Here is a 21,307-nt window from a genome sequence, read left to right as displayed (position 1 = left end):
CTTCACATACGACGACAAAACTGAACGATTGTTCATAGTTGTCTTGCAAGGGCTGCCCAGTGATGACAAATCACTGGATGAGATTAAAATTGAAATTTCTGAATTACTTGGATTTTCACCAGTCCAAGTAATTAAGATGAAAAAGAAATCCCACTCTGGTACTTCCCAAAGGGGCATTTCTCAAGAATTTTATTTAGTTCATTTTAACAAAAGTGAACTAAATAATATGAAAAGTTTGGAAAAGGCCTGTATTATGTCCCATGTCCGTGTTACATGGGAACATTTCCGCAGGCCTGGGGAAAATTTTCAAAATCCCACCCAGTGCCGTAAGTGCCAAAAGTGGGGTCACGGAACCAAACATTGCCACATGGATGCTAAATGCATGATTTGTGGTGGAACCTCTCACGCCAAGGACGCTTGTCCTGTGAGAGAAGATTCCAATAAATTTAAGTGTGCAAATTGTGGGGGTAATCATAAATCCAATTTCTGGGAATGCCCTTCACGCAAAAAAGTTTTGAATTCCCGTGCAAAATTGATGACGGGAAATTCCAATCGGATCCCAGATTCGACGGGTAGAAATTTTCAAACGCTCAAATTTCGAAACCAGTTACCGGTCGAGCAATTCATACCCACCACAATTCACAAACAAACTTTGCCGCTCGTCAACGGGTAGCAAGCACTTCAGTAAATTCCAGTTTTTCGAGTGTACCTACGTATGCAAACATCGCTGCTGGTAGACAAAATTTCTCTTCTCAAAATGAGGTTTATACCCATGTCCCAACGGGAAATAATGGTCATGTTGCCGATTCAGGTAGCATGACTGCTTCCGATTTTGATTTTTTAACTGAACAATTGCATCACATGATTGATGCAATGTTCAAAGCAAATACCATTCCAGAAGCTGTTCAGGTTGGTATAAAGTACACACAAAAATTGTTATCGGACTCCGTTTCAATGGATCCAAATAATTGTGTGAAAGTTCTAAATTGGAATGCCTGCTCTCTAAAGGGTAAGGAAGATGAATTATTCAACTTCCTAACAGTTCATAATGTGCATATTGCCATTATAACAGAAACCTATTTAAAACCAGGACTCTCCATTAAAAGAGATCCAAATTATTTTATCTACAGAAATGATCGTCTTGACAGCGCCTGTGGTGGGGTCGCCATTGTCATCAATAGACGTATCAAACATAAATTATTTTCTTCATTCAAAACCAAAGTTTTTGAAACCTTGGGAGTTTCTGTTGAAACAAATTTTGGAAAATTTTCCTTCATTGCAGCTTACTTGCCTTTTCAATGCAATGGGCAGCAAAAGAATTTGTTGAAAGCTGATCTTCAAATTCTGACTCGCAACAAATCTAAATTCTTCGTAATTGGTGACTTCAATGCCAAACACCGTTCATGGAATAATGCTCAAAGCAATTCCAATGGTAAAATTTTATTTGAAGATTGTTCTGCGGGATATTATACTATTCAATATCCCAATGGACCAACTTGTTTTTCTTCCAGTCGAAATCCTTCTACAATTGATTTAGTTTTAACGGATTCAAGTCAGCTGTGTGGCCAATTGGTAACTCATGCTGACTTTGACTTTGATCACCTTCCTGTGACATTTGAAATCTCACAAGAAGCCATTTATAATCCAATCAGCTCTACTTTTAATTATCATAGAGCTGATTGGGATTTATATAAAACGTATATCGATAGGAATTTTGATGTTGATATTCCTCTCGATACCAAAAGTGATATTGATAATGCTCTCGTATCTTTGACAAATTTAATTGTCGAAGCCAGAGGCATTGCAATTCCTAAATGTGAAATTAAATTCAACTCCATTATTATTGACGACGATCTTCAGCTACTGATCCGTCTTAAAAATGTGAGGCGAAGGCAATACCAAAGAACTCGCGATCCTACTTTAAAAGTTATTTGGCGAGATTTGCAAATGAAATTAAAAACGTTTCGCTATTCTGAGAAATACCAACTTTGAGAATAATGTCTCGAAGTTGGATCCCAGTTCGAAACCCTTTTGGAAATTAACGAAAATTCTTAAAACCTCAAAAGCCAATTCCAGCGCTTAAAGAGGGAAATACAATTTTATTAACAAATGGCGAAAAGGCTCAAAACTTGCTCAGAAGTGAGAGAGTGCACATAAATTTAGTCTAGGTCTCACTAGTTCAATTGAGGATCAGGTTACACGAAGCTTCGAAGACATTCTCAACCAAGATAATGTTTTGACCCTTCGTTGGGAACTAATTTGGATGAAGTGAGATCTATTACTAGAAAATTTAAAAATATGATGGGTGATGATGGTATTTTCTACATACTTATCAAAAAATCGTCCTGAGTGCTATTTATCCTTTTTGGTTAATTTATTTAACAAATGTTTTCAATTGGCATACTTCCCAGATAAATGGAAAACGCCAAAGTTGTTCCAATTTTGAAGCCGGACAAAAATCCAGCTGAGGCTTCTAGTTATCGCCCAATCAGTTTGCTTTCTTCAATAAGCAAACTGTTTGAAAAGATTATTTTAAATAGAATGATGGTTCATATTAATGACAATTCTATTTTTGCTGATGAGCAATTTGGTTTTCGCCATGGGCATTCAACCACTCATCAGTTATTAAGAGTTACGAACTTAATTCGGCTCAACAAATCTGAAGGATATTCGACTGGAGTTGCTCTTCTTGATATAGAGAAAGCATTTGATAGTGTTTGGCATGAAGGTTTGATTGTAAAATTGATGAATTTTAATTTTCCTCTGTACATTATTAAACTGATCCAAAATTATTTATCAGATCGCTCACTGCAGGTAAACTATCAGAATTCTAAATCTGATAGATTACCTGTTAGAGCTGGTGTTCCCAAGGCAGCATACTGGGGCCCATATTGTATAACATTTTTACTTCTGACTTACCTGATTTACCACCAGGGTGTCAAAAATCTTTGTTTGCAGATGACACAGGTCTCTCAGCCAAAGGGCGAAGCCTTCGTGTCATTTGTAGTAGATTGCAAAAAAGTTTGGATATTTTCTCCACTTACTTGCGAAAATGGAAAATTTCCTCGAATGCTTCCAAAACTCAGCTTATAATTTTCCCACATAAGCCGAGAGCTTCTTATTTGAAACCTTCTAGCAGACATATTGTCACTATGAATGGGGTTCCAATTAATTGGCGAAGCTGAATATTTAGGACTTCTGCTAGATCAAAAATTAACTTTAAAATCACATTGAAGGCCTTCAAGCCAAATGTAACAAATATATTAAGTGTCTATATCCACTTATAAACAGAAAATCAAAACTTTGTCTTAAGAACAAATGTTTGATTTGAAAACAAAAAGACCAACCATGTTATATGCTGTGCCAATATGGACTAGTTGCTGCAATACCAGAAAAAAAGGCACTTCAGACAATTCAAAATCAAATTTTGAAAATGATTTTGTAGTTACCTCCGTGGTATAGTACCAATAAACTTCATAGGATTTCTAATATTGAGGCATTGCAACAAATGTCCAACAAAATAATTTCCAATTTCAGACAAAAATCGATGCAATCTTCTATTGCAACCATTAGCTCCTTGTATACCCTTAGTATAAATTAGGTTAAATTTAGTTTAAGTTGAAAACATTGAAATTCCAACATGGTTCAATTCAACCAGAGGAAATATCGTAACTGCCAGAGGCAATTGAAATGTATTAATAATATCTAAAAGCGTAACATAGCAAATAAGGATGATAGTGTTAAGAAAACACGGAACACCTAGTCTAAGAGATAAATGCATGTATTAGATCATTAGCAAATAAAATTAGTGAAAAAAAAAAAAAAAAAAAAAAAAAAAAAAAGAATGGTGTAGTAGTGGATAGGATGAATCATAATTTTACGTAGCACGCTATGTTTAAAGGCAACTACTATGCAAAGTGAATGCACCTCGGATGTTAAGCCGTTAGATCATAGTTTACGACCTCTAGTTTAAGTATCTGTGTTGATTAAAATATTTCATCGGTGAAATTTTGACTTTTTTACAATTTTAGGTAATATTTTCACCCTTAAAACCTTATCTGATTTTTTTGAATTTTTTTGAAACAAGTTTATTAAATCCAACCACTTTTTCCTGATGCTTTAAGCAACATTTTCATATAAAAATATTTTTCATGTGATGAAAATAGTAGAAGTTATACTATAAATACTGTTGACACTGGACATATATTTCATTTTTCGATAGCAAATTCTTGTGTAACTGCATATCTCATACGTGTCTAATTGTCTATTAAAAACCCAACTTAATTCACCGAGTGGTGATACTGCCTTTCTCGCATTTAGCCAAGACACCAACCTTATATGGCGCTTATACAGTTTGATTACATTTTCTTAATAACTTTTGAACGCATAGGTCGATCGTTATCAAATTCAATAGTGATCAACAAGGCTTTGTCCCCTGTCGAATGCAACTTGTTGCGAGAAAATCGGTTAAGAATTACTATATGAAAAATTGGCTAATGTTTTTCGGTTTTCGTGTGCACACACACACACACATACACACGGACAGACAGACATTTGTTCAGTTCGACGAGCTGAGTCGATTGGTATATAACATTATGGGTCTCCGAGACTTCTATAAAAAGTTCGATTTTGGAGTGAAATGATAGCCTTTCGGTACAACTTAGTTGTACGAGAAAGGCAAAACCAGCAAACCTGCACCGTCCACTTATTACCATAGAAACAGAATTCAATGCTGGACAGGTCAAGAAAGATGCTCGATTATATTTCAATTGTGTTCGTAATCATCTTCTGGAAGGAGGAGACTATGACACAATTTTAGACAAAATCCCTCCTCCAGCGCTACATTAGCTGGCGGGATTGGTCTACAAAATTTTCGACCCTGTAGCAAAAAAACCATCAAGACAAATCTGAAGTCTGGACATCAGAGGGCAACTCAACCCATCACGTTCAACTTGGTTTCACAGGGCGTTACTGCTGAAGTCTTTTAGTACTACGGAGTGTTTTGAAAGGAAAATAATGCAATGGTTATTATAAAGTATTGGAGAGTCTACCACAGGTAGTTGATTGCTGTTTTTGACTTCTATTCAGACGCCATAAGAGCTTTTTGTGACAGTTGGATAGCAGCCGGGTTACCAATCACCGAAAAATTTCATATTTTAAAATTATATGTTCTTGAATGTTTTGAGTGCATCACAGAGAGGCTTTACAAAGTACACGGAGCAAACAACGGAAGCCATTCACAAAAATGTTTATACTATCTAGCAAAACTACAAAATGCCAGATAACCATGAACAGAATGCAAGTAAACTGTTATCCACTATGGTAGCATATACAAGTGGTCAAACAAAGCAGACGTCCATTGAGGCTAAATCAAGTTTGAAATACAGAACATAAATACTACTTTGAACTAGTTCGTAGTTTCGTAGTTCGTTGATTCGAAATGTTAAAAAGTTCTATTATGTTCTGAAATTTAATGATACTTCTTCTTATTGGCATTACATCAATCACTCTGACAAATGCTGCCTCGGAGTTTAGTGATTATTTAGCACTTCCACAGTTATTAACTGCGAGGTTTCTACATAGATATTATTGGGTTCTAGCCCAAGTTACCATTTTCGCATTCGTATATCATGAGACTACGATGATACTTTATGCCCAGGGAAGGCGAGAAAATTTCCTAGACAAGACCGGGAATCGAACCTAGCCACTTTTAGCATGGTCTTGCAGTGTAGCAGTGCATCTTACCGCACGGCTAAGGAAGGCTCCAGATCTATTCATAATAAACCTTAAGTTCATTTAGAACTGGCAGTAATTTTAATATAACTTCTACTATTTTCATCATATGAAAAATATTTTTATATGAAAATGTTTCTTAAAGCATCAGGAAAAAAAATAGTGGTTGGATTTTATATAACTTGTTTCAAAAAAATATTAAAAAATCAGATAATGTTTTTAGGGTAAAAATATTACCTTCACCGATGAAATATTTTAATCGACACAGATCCTTAAACTAGAGGTCAAAAACTTTGATCTAAAGTCTTAACTTGCGAGGTGCATTCACTTTGCATAATAGTTGCCTTTAAACATAGCGTGCGTAGTGAGACGCTCGCATACAAAAGGTTTCTACTCTGCGTTGGTGCGACGATCACAAGAAGAATGGTGTAATTGTTGATTGGATGGATCACAGGACGCCAGCAAGAAAAATTGTGTGATTGTGGATCGAATGCATCACAATTATGCTTGGTAGGATGCCAGCACACAAGAAAATAGTGTAATTGTCCAAAGTGCGACGTCCGCAAGAGAAAAAGCGTAAGTGAGGCGCCTATATACAAGATTTTTTCCCTCTGCATTGGTGGATGCCCGCACTAAGAATGGTGCATTATGGATCGAATGGATCACAATTCTCCGTGGTGAGACGCCTGCATACAAGAGTTTCTTCCTTTGCTACGTTGGTGGACACCCGCAAGAAGAATGGTATAATTGGGGATCGCATGGATCACAAATCTGCGTGGTGATATGCCTGCCTACAAGAGTCTTTTCTTTTTCGTTGGTAAGGAGCTCGCAAGAAAAAAAAAGATGTAATTGTACATCGAATGGATCACAGTTTTGCGTGGTAGGACGCCCGCATACATGAGTTGCTTCCTCTGGGTTAGTTTAACGTCCGCAAGAATAGTGTTATTGTGGATTAGATACATCGCAATTCTGCGTGGAGTGTCGCCCGCATTCAAGATAGTCTTCTTATGCGTTGATGGGACGCCCGTAAAAATATGTTGTTATTGTGGATGATAATTCTGCGTGGTGAAACGCCCGAATGCAAAAGTTTTCAACTCTGCGTTGGTGAGACGTCCGCAAAAAATTGTTTCATAGTGGATATCAATCGTTACAATTCTGCGTGATAGTGCGGCCATAATAGAATAGTGTTATTGTGGATTTATAAATTGCATTCGTCACTTCGGTCTTAGTTCGATAATAAAACAATGAATCCATTTCCCAAACCACGGCCACGACTTCATCCATCTCGAATGAAGAGAATAACCCACCAATTTCTTTGGTTATTTCATGTGTTTGCTGCTTAAACTGCTGAAAAAATCTGAAGAATACAAACCTATTGGAGTTAATAATTTTTCTCACTTATATGTTTGTTGCCGAAAAATTTCGTTTAGCACAAAGAATTCATACTTATGGCTGGTATTCGTCGCAGAGCGTGGTTGTTTCCAAATGGATTATTACTCATGAAACTTTCCATGCTAGGGCATTTGCCTTTCGTTTCCGCATTTTTGTGTCGCATCCATCCTTTGTCATATCCATCCAACGTTAAACGTGCTAATTGAACTGCACACAAATTACACCCGTTAAGCCTTCAACGGGTTCTTATCGGACAGGGATAATCGTTTTATTTATCCACAACATCTGGGGTCATAAATCTCGGTCTACATTTTTCCCATCCATCTGTCTCTTTCCAGCTGTCCTTGCACATTGTTGTCGTCGGCTTGTTAGCTTGAGATAATTTATAACTTTTTAGCACATTCTGAATGAGCTTTGTTTTTGGTCCTATAATTCTTTTCTCTTTTTTGCTGCACCATGTTTGTGATTCGGGATGCACACATGCGGCTCGGCGATGCAGGTACTGGAACGCTCGTGGGAAATCGTAGACAGTGTCAACGTCTCACTGCGACTCTGGGATACCTTCGGTGACCACGACAAGGACCGGCGCTTTGCGTACGGACGGTGAGTATATCTCAGAATGTTGAATAATGGGTTTAGAAATGGAATCAGGCATGTTATACAAGAATGACGAGGGTGGTACTATTTTTGGGAGGCGATTTGTATTCGTCAGATGCCGGTCTGGTGCTTCCGATAATTTATGCGGAGATACAATCGAACCATCTTTAGCAATGCAATGAGTAGCGTTATGGAATTAATTTATTATGTACACTGAATTTAAGAAGTATACATAAACTGAAACGGAAAGTAGTTAGTTATTGTTAATGATTTACCCTTTACATCACTATTTCACACTAGTTAGACTGAAATATAAATGAGTCTTATTTTTGGCTTTCTCGTACAACAAAGTTGAAAGGCTATCATTCCACTCTGAAAATGACCTTTTCATAGAAGCTTCGGAGACCCACAGACCCAATCAATTCAGCTCGACAAGGTGAGCAAATGTCTGTCTGTCCGTGAGTCTGTATGTGTATATATATCTGTGTGTACGTGTGTGCACGAAAGCTAAGACATTAGACAACTTTTCTTCCTTTTTTTCGACAGAAGGCAAAGCCTTGTTGATCACTATTTAGTAACAAGTTGCGTTTAGAAGTTATAAAGAAAATGGTATATAAGGTTGGTGTCTCGGCCGCGAGAAAGGCAGTATTACTACGTGAATTAGGTTGGGGTTTTTTAGGTTTTAAAGTACTTTCAATTTAAAAAAAAATAAATTTCGTTTCTTTCAGATCTGACGTTGTGCTGCTATGCTTTTCGATAGCGAATCCGGTGTCACTGCGCAATTGCCGCGCCATGTGGTACCCGGAGATACGAAAATTCTGTCCAGATACTCCTGTGATTCTAGTCGGCTGTAAGAACGACCTTCGGTATATGTATCGAGATGAGACCTATCTGTCCTACTTCGGCGATCGGAGTCCCTTCGTGCGGGCCGCCCGAAAGAGCGACCTGGTGATGCCGGACGAAGCACGTGCGGTGGCCAAAGAGCTCGGTGTCGCCTACTATGAAACGAGCGTGTTTACGTACTTTGGCGTGAACGAGGTGTTCGAGAATGCAATCCGTGCCGCACTGATAGCCCGTCGTGAACACCGGTTTTGGATGACCAATCTGAAGCGGGTGCAGCGGCCGCTTTTGCAAGTAAGATCGAGTGAAATGGTCGACGAGCTCTGTATATTAATTTATACGAATTTTCTTCTCTTCCATAGGCACCATTCCGACCGCCCAAACCTCCACCACCGGAAGTAACAGTCATTACCGGCACACATACTAAAGATATGCTAAACATGTTCAATTCGCAGTGCTATACAGATTTAGTATTAATTGTCGGTACTATACGTTTTTCCGTACATAGATTTATGTTAGCTAGTAGTTCTAATGCATTTCATAGGTTAGCATTGACAATTCCATCCGTCTAGTCGGAAACGGGCGAACCAGTTGCAATACTAAGCACTCTCTTCCCACCTAAACGACAGGTTACTGACGATGGACATCTCCGATATGGGTGCCCGCAGTAGCAGCGAGTCCAGTATGGTTAGTTCAACGTTTGGCGAATCGACGACAGCGGACTTCAATGAAGATACCGAGTGTCTCATTCGAGCCGAACAGAACAAAGCTCCCAATAGGTTTGTGTTGTCAAATATTTACTTCCGCATCTGTCATGGTCAGGTTTTCGAGAATGATCATCGATTAAATTTACCAACAGTAACATACTTAGAACTTAGATAATCTCAGGTAACAATTTCACTAACAGTAAACTGTAATGTTCTTGAATCTTTTCCAGAATGTGGGAACAACTGAAGCGGCGCTCTAGTTATCAGGCCCTGCCTACAGTGGAGCCGAAGAAGGATCTCTATCGTGAGTTGCATCATCCAGTGTTTCAGAGTATTAGGATTTTCCAGGTAGGATCCGTGGAAATCAATGACTTGCTTCTTGAAGTCCGATGCGACTGCATCTTTCCACTTTTCCGCGGCCATCTTCTTTCAGATCGAAAATGGAAAGCACACTTACACGCAAACACAGACCATAGTCTCAGTGAGTAAGCTTATCACCCCGCAGGCCATGCAGCAATGCTTGAAGTTCATCTACACGGGAGCAATCGATCGCGAATGTCTCGATTTGCAAGTAAGTACGATATTAGGGTTTTTATTGAAAGTCTACAATTCTACACAATGCCGTCGCGCCTTCACCATTTCACTACAATAATCGCTTCCATTTGCATTTCTTCTTCCTATGAATTGTTTCTATTGTCCATTACATTGTCACTAAGAAAATTCTCATCTGCGCACCTTTCCATTCATCATTATTTGTATACTTTTTTCTATTTTTCCTTGCCTTGCCATTTCTTTTCAAAAAATAATTGTTCTTGCTACCACACGATTCAAATATTTATTAACACTGTACGACTTCTATAATCTATAATCGTGGAGGAGAAAATGTGAGCAAGAAACTCGATCAGAAATAATGCAATTGGCTCGTCCGTATTTCTTGTCGCATAACGCTCTCCTGCATATTTGAGTTTCCATCTTTACCCCCCTCCTTTTTGTATATGATTTATATCAGCGGCCAAATATGTTTTCCTTTGGCTGTTTTTTCTCTCATCCTAATTTATGTTTTATTTTGCGTCTAGACAACAACGATTTTGTTGCTCCTGAGTCTATGCCATCAATCAGCTTATTTGCATTTATTTTCGTTCGCTCTTCTCATTTGGTTAACCTTCAAGGCAATGCTACTTGTGTTTGTTCTCAGTTTCATGTTTAGAGAGTAGATTGAACCATTTTCATGCATTCTCGTTGACCACATTCAGCTCGATAGTTGTTAAGGCATAATTATTTCGATACAATGTCGCCATGTCGTCTGTGATTGTGTGATCGTACCAAGTGCGGCTCGATGGGTTCGAGTGTTTATTTTATTTTCGAATACTTGAGGAATGATTGATACGATTAGTTATACATGCAGTCGAAACTCTAATTGATGCGTTCATAGCTATTATAAGCTACTGAGTTTCAGTTTTTGTTTATTCTTATACGTAATAAGCTGCACAAGTTGTACATTATAAAACTAGGCTTATCGTGCAGTGATAGTTGAGAAAATAAGTTGCATAATGCACACAATTTTTTTTATTTGAATATTGGAAAAAATGGCTTGAATTTAATTATTCGGTTTTAAAGTGGGTCTTGTAAAACAATGAAAAGGTGCAAAGAACAAATATGATCGTTAAGAATATGCTAGGCGTTTGGATTTTAAACTAAAACAGATTTTAATATCCATCAATTCTCGGTCCGGTCTAGGGTGTTTTCAGGTGGGAAACATTCTCTGGGCGTAGTGTACCCACTGTGCTTGCCACACATATTTCATACCCCTGCAATGGCAGGCCTTCAATTAAGATGCCAGAAGAATACTAAGTACTAACTTCAAACTAAATTCATCTTATTCTAATGAAATCTTCGGGAAGTCTTGTGGGCTTTCAGACCATAAACTCGACATTGTTGTTTTATTAGGAAAAAGTCACGTTTAACCACCTTCGCGCTTTCTACGGAATAGAAGTGGAAAATACCTTGAGTAGGCCGCAATGTTTGTGAAATCAGTGAAAAAAATCATTGTTTACGTTTGCAACTTTCGCTCTTATGAAACAATAATGTCGACTCATTTTTTTGATGATCTTCAAGACACACCTTGTGGTTCCCCAAACCGCAAACCTGCTTCTTCTTCTTCTTATTGGCATTATATCCCCACACACTGGGACAGAGCCGCCTCGCAGCTTAGTGTTCATTAAGCACTTCCACAGTTATTAACTGCGAGGTTTCTAAGCCAGGTTACCATTTTTGCATTCGTATTATCATGAGGCTAGCACGATGATACTTTTATGCCCAGGGAAGTCAAGACAATTTCCAATCCGAAAATGAACTAGACCGGCACCGGGAATCGAACCCAGCCACCCTCAGCATGGTCTTGCTTTGTAGCCGCGCGTCTTACCGCACGGCTAAGGGGCCGTCCAGAAACCACGTGGTCATATATGGGGGGAGGTGGGGTTTGGAAAATGACCACGATAAGCCACATGGGGGAGGGGGGTGTTGCTCTCGAACCACGTGGTTTTTTTTACACGAAAAACTTTTGGTGAATAACAATAGCGGTGTAAAAAATACAAATCATTAAAATTTGATGATTTAATTTAATTACGTGGCCGATGCCCACGTAGCGTCTTTTCAACTCAGCGTTAAAAAGACGCAGGTGTGCATCGAGAAAAACCGGTAACGCAGCGTCGGTCGTAATGCCGATGCCATATCTGCGCTATTTGACCATCTTAGCCTTAGATCCTTTTTCCATAAAAAATAAACGAAAAAACAGGTTGCGATTCAGTCTCAATTTCCACAACAAAAATTTGGAAAGGAAAAATGTGAAAATTTAAAAAAATTCCGCCGCGCCGCGCCACCACCGCAGATGGTTTTTGGCATCACGGCGCCGACACTTTTGCATCAGCGGACTGCAGCTACAAATTTGAAAAATATTCATGTTTTTACAATAATCCAAGAAATTCTTGTGGATATTCAGGAAAAATCCAGTAAAGAAATTTCCTGTAAAAACTTTGACATTAGTTCATACAATCCTGATTTAGTGCTGGCATTCAGAATGATTTTTGAACAATTCTCCCTGAAAAATTTTGCTTCAAATTGTTAATGAAAAAAAAAAAACAAAACATCTCCTTTACACTGTAGAAAAAATTTCCTTAAAACTCCGAAAAAAATTCCATGTGAATTCTGTCTGAAAATTCAAAACAGTCCCGTGGGAAATACATATATTTTTCGGTGGAAAAAAAAAATGTTAAAATTTTCATATATTTTTTTCATTCTAATGAAATTTTCTACGATAAGTTCTTTCGAATCTTCACCAGAAATTCTTCTTTATTTCCAAAAGCCAAATGACCACGATAAGCCACATGGGGGGAGGGGGGGGGTTGAAAATCTTCAAAAATATGACCACGTGGTTTCTGGATGGCCCCTAAGGAGGGCCCCAAACCGCAAACCATTTTCTGGTTATTTTTTCAAACCACAGACCATTTTCCGTTGACCATCCAGACTAATCTTGTGGTTTTGCAAATCATGGTCTTTCATGTCCAACTGCCAAATGACTTACATATGTCGTCGAATGTATGGTCTTTGTTATAAGTTTTGTTCGGCTAAACGAGTTTCCAGGCAAAATCTCCAGTTCGGGCAAACGACATTTCTGACCATATGACACGTTTGGTCAATCGACATTTTCGTCCTCATGACTCATTCGGCCAATTGACATTTTCGGGGGTATGATCTGATTAATTGCATATTATTCGGCAACTTGGCCATACCAAAAAGCTTTTTTTTTTGTTAAATAACTTGGCTGCACATGCACATGTTTCTGGATTGGATAAATTGACACTAAATTTGCGAAAAGAATCCACGTGTTTTGGAGGGATTCGGACCCTCAACCTCCTACTCTCTAGATAGGCGTGATAACTCCTAAACAACAAGACCACTTGACGATCACGTTTGCGCAAAAGCCATCAGAATCCGAGTCATTAGTCGTCGCAGCACATCAGGACTGCTTCATAGAACATAGAACAGTTATACTCGTCAAATGCTTTATCCAAGCCAGTCGTTGTAATAGCAGAGCGTGATTGATTCACACTCTATACACAATTCGCCCAGCCCGTTGCTCGGGGTCTTTAGTGCGTGATGTTCTCGATAATGAACAATGTCGGCTTGCTTGACTGTGAATATAGAACAGTAAAGCACATGTGACGATTAGGCAAATCAAGCATTAGAATGATATAAAATTTGCAAAAAAGAGCTAACCACCGCGGTGGAGGTTAAATTTTTGACTATGCTTCGTTAGGAGCAACGTCGTGGAATGAGAAAAACATGTTCAACATTTTTAAACTGCGTCGAAAGATGACGGACATGAAATGACGGATTTAGGAAAAATGATCACTTAGTACTTTTTGACCCGATTCGGAACTTCTTCGTGACTTCAAATTCGCTGTGAATCTTGATGTTCAACAGCGATTATTTGAAGGGATTTTGTGTCACAGTTTATTAGGCCGATACAAATATCAAATTTATTTTATGTCCGACAGCTCTTGAAAAGTACGAGGGGGGGGGAATAAAAAAAATAACAAGGAAACGAAAAAAAAGTTCAAAATGCAAATAATCCATGAAAAATTTGAAATTTTAATGGAAAATGATAGCAAAGAATCTTTAGAGAAAGCAAAGGATATGAATATTTGTAGCATATTTATCCAGTTGTGAATTTAGCATAAACTTTATAAAATGAAAAAAAAAATCTGGAACTTATTTCTTTAGAAATTTTTGTTTTTCTTTTTGGAAAAGTGCCGTTGAATCCATAAAACCATTTTTTTTAAAGTACTTTTAGAATTAGAGGCTTTTGTTTAAATCAAGTCTGAAACTCAAACTGGTTGAATCAATAAGGGCAATGGTCAGATGTACTTTTGAAATCACAGATGTGTTGTCTGAACCTGGCTGTTTTATAAATTTCTTGCATAGGTTTGGAATTGCAGGCTTCCCAGACTATACGGAATACATGTGAAGTCTGAAGCAGAATCGGTGGAGCACGTCATATCAGCCCATGTTCCTCAAATTATTGGAATGCCATGCTACTTGTTGGTGACATAGATACAACCTCGGGTCAACCCGTAAAGAGGATGCAATGGACGCTAAACTCACTCATGCAAGAGTCGTAAGGAAGTCATTTCGGCTCATGCACAGCGGTTGCTGCCTGGGCGCTTCCAAACCCCCGCATGATCTGCGATGTCTTCTCAGGTATCTAGTTGCAGCTTTTCGTTTACCTTACTCCATGCACAGTGTTGGTAAAATCATTCATAAAACTCAATCATTGAACGCTCCCGCGCGAACTAACTCATTTGCGATTTTAAATCAATGCATGTGCTGAGTGGGGTGCGTTTCAACTCACGAGTGATTTGAATCGTTTATGAATTTTGAGATTTTGAGTTTTTCCCAACACTGTGCAAAGGTACGAAACACTGAAAATAAACCTAGATTTTTGAGAGCTACAGTTCCACGTGTTTTATAAAAAATAAAACATTCTTCCAAACAAGTTCTAAAATAAATCTCCATTACTTTGTAAAAATAGTTAATCAAAGTTACACAATACTATACATTAGCTATACGACACTTTGATTGGTTTTCTTCTCAGTATTCAGCAACCATATACATGTGGCATTCATCAAGTGGGATCCAAATCCACGCAGCCTAAAAAAACGGCCCTTAGGGGTACATAGTAAATACGTAACGTACAACGTAAAAGATCTCTATCCTTGACTAGGGCCCAAGTATGATCTAGTGCGTTCATTTTTCTGTTAGGGTTTCAGAGCCAGGAGATCCTTGCTCTGCTTCTTCTGCGATGTCCTGCCGAATTCCTGTGTAGCGCTTGCTTGGAGATCTCGTCACCGTTCTTATGTGATGCGTGGTCGGCCTATGTTCGTTCATACTGTGGAGTTGCTGTTAATATCGAATTTCGGTGGCATAGTCGATGGGGCTCAGCATTCGGGATCCAGTTGTAAGGCTACCAGGTCCGAGCTGTAAAACGTATACATCGGTTGATGAATATTTGCAAATCTATTTGATCTCTGCTAATACGACCTTCTCTCGACCTTCTTTCCACTGTTTGTCCGACTACCGTGGAGTTGGAGTTGTTCACATCCAATGATTTGGTCTTAATGACGTTGATGAGTGGGAGCGTACGACCAGGTCATTTAGTTTACTCTACATGGTAGAGCGATGTTGCATTGGTAGAGCATTATCATCATCTGGGTCGAGGTCATTCGATTGTTCTATGGTGGTGGGCTGGTAGATTGGCCAATGATTTCTTCGATTACGATGGGCAATAGCAACAGAGATATAATACATCCATCCTTGCCTTACGCTAGTGATTTCATTGTGCAGGAGCCTGGATTTTGTCTAGACCTCCCTTGCTTCTAGGGACGTCTTGCAGATTTTTTTTGTGATTTAGATGATTGAAGGCTTTTCCATGGTCAATCAGTAACAAATAGAGGGACTCTTGAAATCCATTGTCCTGCTCCAGGATGACGCAAAGCTTGGCAGTATGGTTCTCACATGATCACCCTGGAATCCGAATTAGAATAAGTCGTCAAAACTAGAAGAATTTGTGCTAAGGTCAAGCAACGTATCAGCTGATCAGTTAGATCGGTGAGTGACTGACATGTCGCGTCTTTCCCTGGCATCCACGGACTTGTCCTTGTTCCAATCAGGCGTCGTGAAATATCGAGCAGTAGGCGATGATCGCCGGTTATTTCGACTTTCTTCCCATCGTCGGCCGGGGCGTCCAACCGCCTTTCCCGTCTGCAGCCAGCAACTTACATTTTTAGAATAGCTTTTAGTTGACATCGCGTTTGACTATCATCGTCTAATTCGCGAGATCCGGCAACGCATTGCTCGATTTCAGCGGTGGGAGGAGATGCTCGGGTAACGAATCAACATAGACCAACTAGATGATCCAGCTGTGAAGAGATCGTTCGTTGAAGCACTTGAAACACGGGTAGTGGATGTTCTGGAAGGGGGCGACGAAGAATGCTTTATCGAAACCAACGAGAACAACTTTGGTGAACTGCGCACTCAGCAAAAAGATTACAGGATTACAGAAATTATTATGATTACCCGTCGAAAGATTGAGGAGCGTAGAAGAGCGAATCGAAGTACGAATCCCACAACGATTTGTATCTCTGTAAGTGGGAGTCGGACGCTGCTGCAGACAGGAAAGGCGGCATGGGTCGACTTCCCTACCGATGAAGAAAGGATGGCTGCTGAAACTGGAGATTATTGCTTCAATTACTCACTGACTTGTACAGCTGAAAAGTTGGTTCGGGCAGTTTGAACAGCTTTTTGAAGAAAACTGGGACTTTAAGTTTTCTTCAAAAAGCAGCCATCCAAGGCATTACATCTAAAGGGGACCCCAAGGTCGATCGGTTGTCTGTGCGAATGTTGTAGCAACTATGATGCAATATTTTGCCCGCTCCGAATCATTATGGAGCAGGTAAACAAGTTGGAATTGGCCTAAGGATGCTACGGATTTTCAGATAGGATCGGAAGTTTGTCAGACCCCTTTTGAATAGTCGCTGATGTGAGGCAAGGATGCATTTCATCTCCACTGTTACTTCTCAATCTATGGGAACTTGGTGGGTGCGATTGACCGTGTACCATACCTTAATCGACTCTGATTTGGCTAATGAACACGAAATACTATATTAGTGCTGTAACGCTCTTTTGTGCCAAGTGGACTCAACGAGCTGACCGTATGCTTCTTTGTGGCGGGTCTCACTATCAACGTAAGCAGGACCAGGTAGTTGAGTGTCAAACTGGAACAGCCCCTCAAACTTCTCAGTAGTCGGACGATCGTACGATTTCAATATCTTGGCGAGATGGCGAAATTGGGATCGACATGGAAGCACGAGTTAGAAAGGCTGGCTACGTTTGCGAGTTTTCGAAATATTTTGAGACTCAACCGGATTCATCCACGCACCGAAATTCGAATGTACTACTCTATCGCGAAACGTGTTGTATATAGGCAAAGATAACGCAGATGATGTCTTAAATCTATAATTCTGACGACCTTACAGCTGGATATCGGACACATAAAAACCATCAAATACCAATAAAAAAGATGTTTAAGAACGTGGATGGAAATAGGTCGGCCACATATTGCAAAGGAGCTTAAACGGAATCTGTAAGCAAGTGTCCCCTTAATATTTGTGACCTAATAGGATATAGAATATTTATGCCAATAGAGATATATGCTCGTATTTTTATTAAAATACTCTTAGCGACAAATTTATGAACTATAAATGATATATTTCGCACCATCACTGTTTGTGATGCAAAAATTAAAAAAAAATAAAACTCCACAAAAAACAAAAACAATCAAAACATGTTGTTTGCTGAGATTTCTGTCAAAGTTGCTGAAAATCAGCAAACAACTTGCCGAAAATAAGCTAACAAAAATCATTTATCAGTATTTATGTGGCTGGGTTCACGGCTGCGTGGATTTTTGCCGAGCTGCAGAAATAAAAACTAAGTGTGTAAGGGAATTATTTTTCATAATGTTTTCGTAAGGAGCAAAATGAATGGTCTCTCGACATTTGCTCCGATAAATACTTAAGAATTTACCAAAATATATTATGATGACAATTTAGACATTTGAAGCTGCATAAACTTTAGATATTCCATCGAAAAAAATAGTGAATTTGTTGGTTGGTAGCTCGAACTTCTTGTGTAGTCCCGACAAAATTCTTTAGGTTCAAAATTATTCTTGGGTTTCAGATTTATAAATTTTGTGTTTCGAATTAAATCTATGTCTAAAAATAATTAAATAAATTTGTATCATAAAAAAGTGCCTTTTTTACACACAAGTGTTTGAGAGCAAATTGTGTCTTTTGTAACTATTATAGCACTAAAATTGTTATTCAGGATGAGTATTGAGTATTCCAAAGTAAGTTCTTCTTATGTATCCCATTTATTCAAGTATTCGAAAGGAAAATAATCGAACCGCCGAAATAGTCGCTGCATCTCACAGTTGTAAATTACCACCACCAACGATACACCACCAACTACCAACTTCATCCGTTTGGTTCTCCTCTCTCATTACGAACGTGTATCTTTTTCGACCTTTTTCTCTCCATTTTCCCGCAGACGGCTACAATAGGATTAATACTGGTAAATAAATCGTACTGATGAGGGTTTGTGCAACACTAATGAGTTCCAGTGCAGTTTAGTTTAGAGCGTTTTAGATAGTTTATCGCTACGGATAATTTTCGAGGCAACATGCCACGAAATTGTTCGATAGTTGTTTTTACGATGAATGGTTAGAACCGGAGCAGTTAGGGGATATATCGACAAACTGTTTCCTCTAGAACGTTGTTTCATGTTTAAAATGCTTATATTTGGTTGGCTGCTCTCTAGTTTTGTTTTGAGATTTTTATTCTAAGTTAAGTTGAGCTTCCATTTCAATCCTAAAATGTATTTTAATTGTACACTTTAAGCTTCTAGAACTTCTATCTAAAAATCTATTTCGAGTACATTGTTTACATTTTGTTTTGTTTTCTTAGTGAGGAATAATAATATAAAATTTTAGAATAACAATTAATAGGAAAATCTTAAATATATTTTTTACCGAAATAATAATAATAATAGCACTAAAGTATCTCATTAACACTAGTTCCGCTAAACTTATAAATAAGCCTGGATATTACCTTAAAATGAGATAATAAAGAATGAATTAACGTATGGCAACATCAAATTATAACACCCGCGTCTGTGATACTTCTCTCCTAGGAAATACGCCAAGCTGCAGAATTTTTAGAACTTCCTCAATTGATGGTTCTTTTATCTAACACGCAAGCAAACCAGAGCTTCATGAATGATGAAACCATTCAGCATTATTCTACGGTAAGTTATGAAAAACAATCACAGGCTGCGCACAGTACTTATTGAGCTCATTCACTTCCAGTGCATGAAACAGAACCTAGAGAAATACTGTGTTCAGGATGGCATCTTTGGCGACATTACGTTCGAGTTGGACGACGGTCACATGAAAGCCCACCGTGCCATGTTGGTGGCGCGGTGTGACGTGATGAAAGCCATGCTCAACGGGGACTTCCGAGAGGCACATGCTAATTTGGTAAAACATTTAAAGACAACCCTTTTTCCTTTTGGAATCCAAACCTAACGCAATGGGAACTCAGATTGTACTTCCAGGTGTAACTGAATACACATTCCACAAGCTGCTGTGCTATCTCTACACTGACGAAATTCCGCCCATTTCGGCTGACAAGTGTTTGAATCTACTGGAATTGGCAAACCGGCTTTGTTTGCCACGGCTACTAAACCTGGTAGAGTGCCGGGTGATTGAGGATCTCACGAGGATGTCACAGAACGAAACCAGTGAGGCAGTCGAACACTGCTTGAGATTATTGGAGTCTGTCAAGGTGAGTAATCCGAAAAAAATTGGACCTAGTTATAAATAGTTGATTCTCTAAATCCGTTTTAGCTCCACAATGCTCACCAACTAGCGGAATGGTGCATGTCGTATCTGTGTGTGAACTACAACAGCATCTGCAAGCTTTCGCCGCGAAGTTTGAAGAGTCTGCATCCGGATAATCAGGACTATTTGCGAGAGCACCGATGGCCACCGGTGTGGTATCTGAAGGACTACGACTACTACCAACGATGTATGAACGAGCTCAACCGGGAGCTCAACAATGGGAAGAAAGACTGCACGGCAGACGACAAGGGTTGTCTCTGCTTTTCCGGAGGTAAGTGCCCAGTCGAATCCCCTCAAAATTCTATTAAGATTCAGTGCAAATCTCAACGGTACATTGGCTTATTCGGGCTATATCTCTTTTCCCAAGTTCGCCAATGCGCAGATCGCTGAGAGCTGAATCCTGTACATAAAACTGTTTATTGGCATTTGCTTGTGGATTCACTACGAATCAAGAAAAGTTCACATACTATGTATTTCGATTGTTAAGTACAGACACGTCCTAGATATCATGTCATATTTTGAAGAATGATTTTGCTTGCATCTTTACTTTATTCATGAACTTTTCGGAGCATGATTGTCGAAGCCTGCGTCAACACAAGTTAATGAACAATAAACATTGATTTCATGCTTTCTACTATTTTTGTAAAATATTATAAGTTTTAGAACTAGTGTTATCGGGGATTTTGATTAGTATCGGGAAGGTTTTGGTCGAAAGTTTTCATGATTTCACAAGTATTTTCATTCTTTGGGATGATCAGCTGTACTACAGGAATACTGAAATATTATTGAAATAAGCATAACTGAACGCATTCAGTGGTCGAATTTTCAATGGGAAAATTGTGATACTCTTCGACTCACTTTCTACGATGGTTAATAAAATCTCCTTCATCGCACCATGCTAGTTGAGTTAATTTTCGTTTTACTTTTTGCATCCCCTGGTTTCTTCCTTTCTTTTATTTTTTTTTACTTTTCCATCCACCTTCACCTACACTTCTCCACACTCCATCCACTCCACTTGGTTTCAAATACAAAACAAAAATCAAACTTCTTCACCCTCATTATGAACTCATCCTTGGAACCATGAACAAATCCCACACCACGCAATACCGAAACAAAAAAAAAGTATTTTTCTGGCTACTAGGGAAATCAAAACGATCGGCCGCGGCAGCCAAATCGACCCTGCAGACGGCAATCACCGCTAGCTCGGAGCACCAATCGGACATGGTTAGCACCAGTCTGTTCCAGTCAAATGCCAACTCGGTGAACCAGTTCGATCCGGAACACGACGGCGCGGATCTCTGACATTTGGCTGACGGATCGTGGAGGTAAGTGGAACCAGGTGGCGGGCACCTTTTAGTGTAATAAGGACAAATTAAGGTCAACTAGAAGTTAATGGAATTTCGATCCCACTCGTGTTATAATCCCTCGTAAACACAGTCTGAATTTAGGTTTTGTAAATAATAAATTGTGCACGTTGGTGGACACTGGTGGAGTTAAACTGGGGCCTTTGTCCTGAAATTTGGAA

General features: G+C 39.0%; 1 protein-coding gene across 4 annotated transcripts in view; it reads left to right on the top strand.

Annotated features, from left to right (window-relative positions):
- The window catches only part of LOC134210787 (rho-related BTB domain-containing protein 1), a 136,800-nt gene that overhangs the window by 110,642 nt on the left and 4,851 nt on the right, over nucleotides 1–21,307 (top strand). The window contains exons 4-15 of one of the 4 annotated variants that reach the window (XM_062687059.1): nucleotides 7,625–7,728; nucleotides 8,451–8,856; nucleotides 8,925–9,106; nucleotides 9,192–9,341; nucleotides 9,500–9,617; nucleotides 9,703–9,840; nucleotides 18,432–18,455; nucleotides 19,074–19,187; nucleotides 19,249–19,419; nucleotides 19,484–19,726; nucleotides 19,789–20,053; nucleotides 20,924–21,107. In XM_062687059.1, coding sequence (XP_062543043.1) covers nucleotides 7,625–7,728; nucleotides 8,451–8,856; nucleotides 8,925–9,106; nucleotides 9,192–9,341; nucleotides 9,500–9,617; nucleotides 9,703–9,840; nucleotides 18,432–18,455; nucleotides 19,074–19,187; nucleotides 19,249–19,419; nucleotides 19,484–19,726; nucleotides 19,789–20,053; nucleotides 20,924–21,084 — 2,076 coding nt within the window. In that variant the 3' untranslated portion in view covers nucleotides 21,085–21,107. Of the gene's footprint in view, nucleotides 1–7,624; nucleotides 7,729–8,450; nucleotides 8,857–8,924; nucleotides 9,107–9,191; nucleotides 9,342–9,499; nucleotides 9,618–9,702; nucleotides 9,841–18,431; nucleotides 18,456–19,073; nucleotides 19,188–19,248; nucleotides 19,420–19,483; nucleotides 19,727–19,788; nucleotides 20,054–20,905; nucleotides 21,108–21,307 lie in introns of all 4 variants that reach the window. The other 3 variants (XM_062687058.1, XM_062687061.1, XM_062687060.1) reach the window with 3 other exon arrangements.

The sequence above is a fragment of the Armigeres subalbatus genome, chromosome 2 (assembly GCF_024139115.2).
Source record: "Armigeres subalbatus isolate Guangzhou_Male chromosome 2, GZ_Asu_2, whole genome shotgun sequence".
Lineage (NCBI taxonomy): Eukaryota > Metazoa > Arthropoda > Insecta > Diptera > Culicidae > Armigeres > Armigeres subalbatus.
This window is presented reverse-complemented; position numbering and strand designations above follow the sequence as displayed.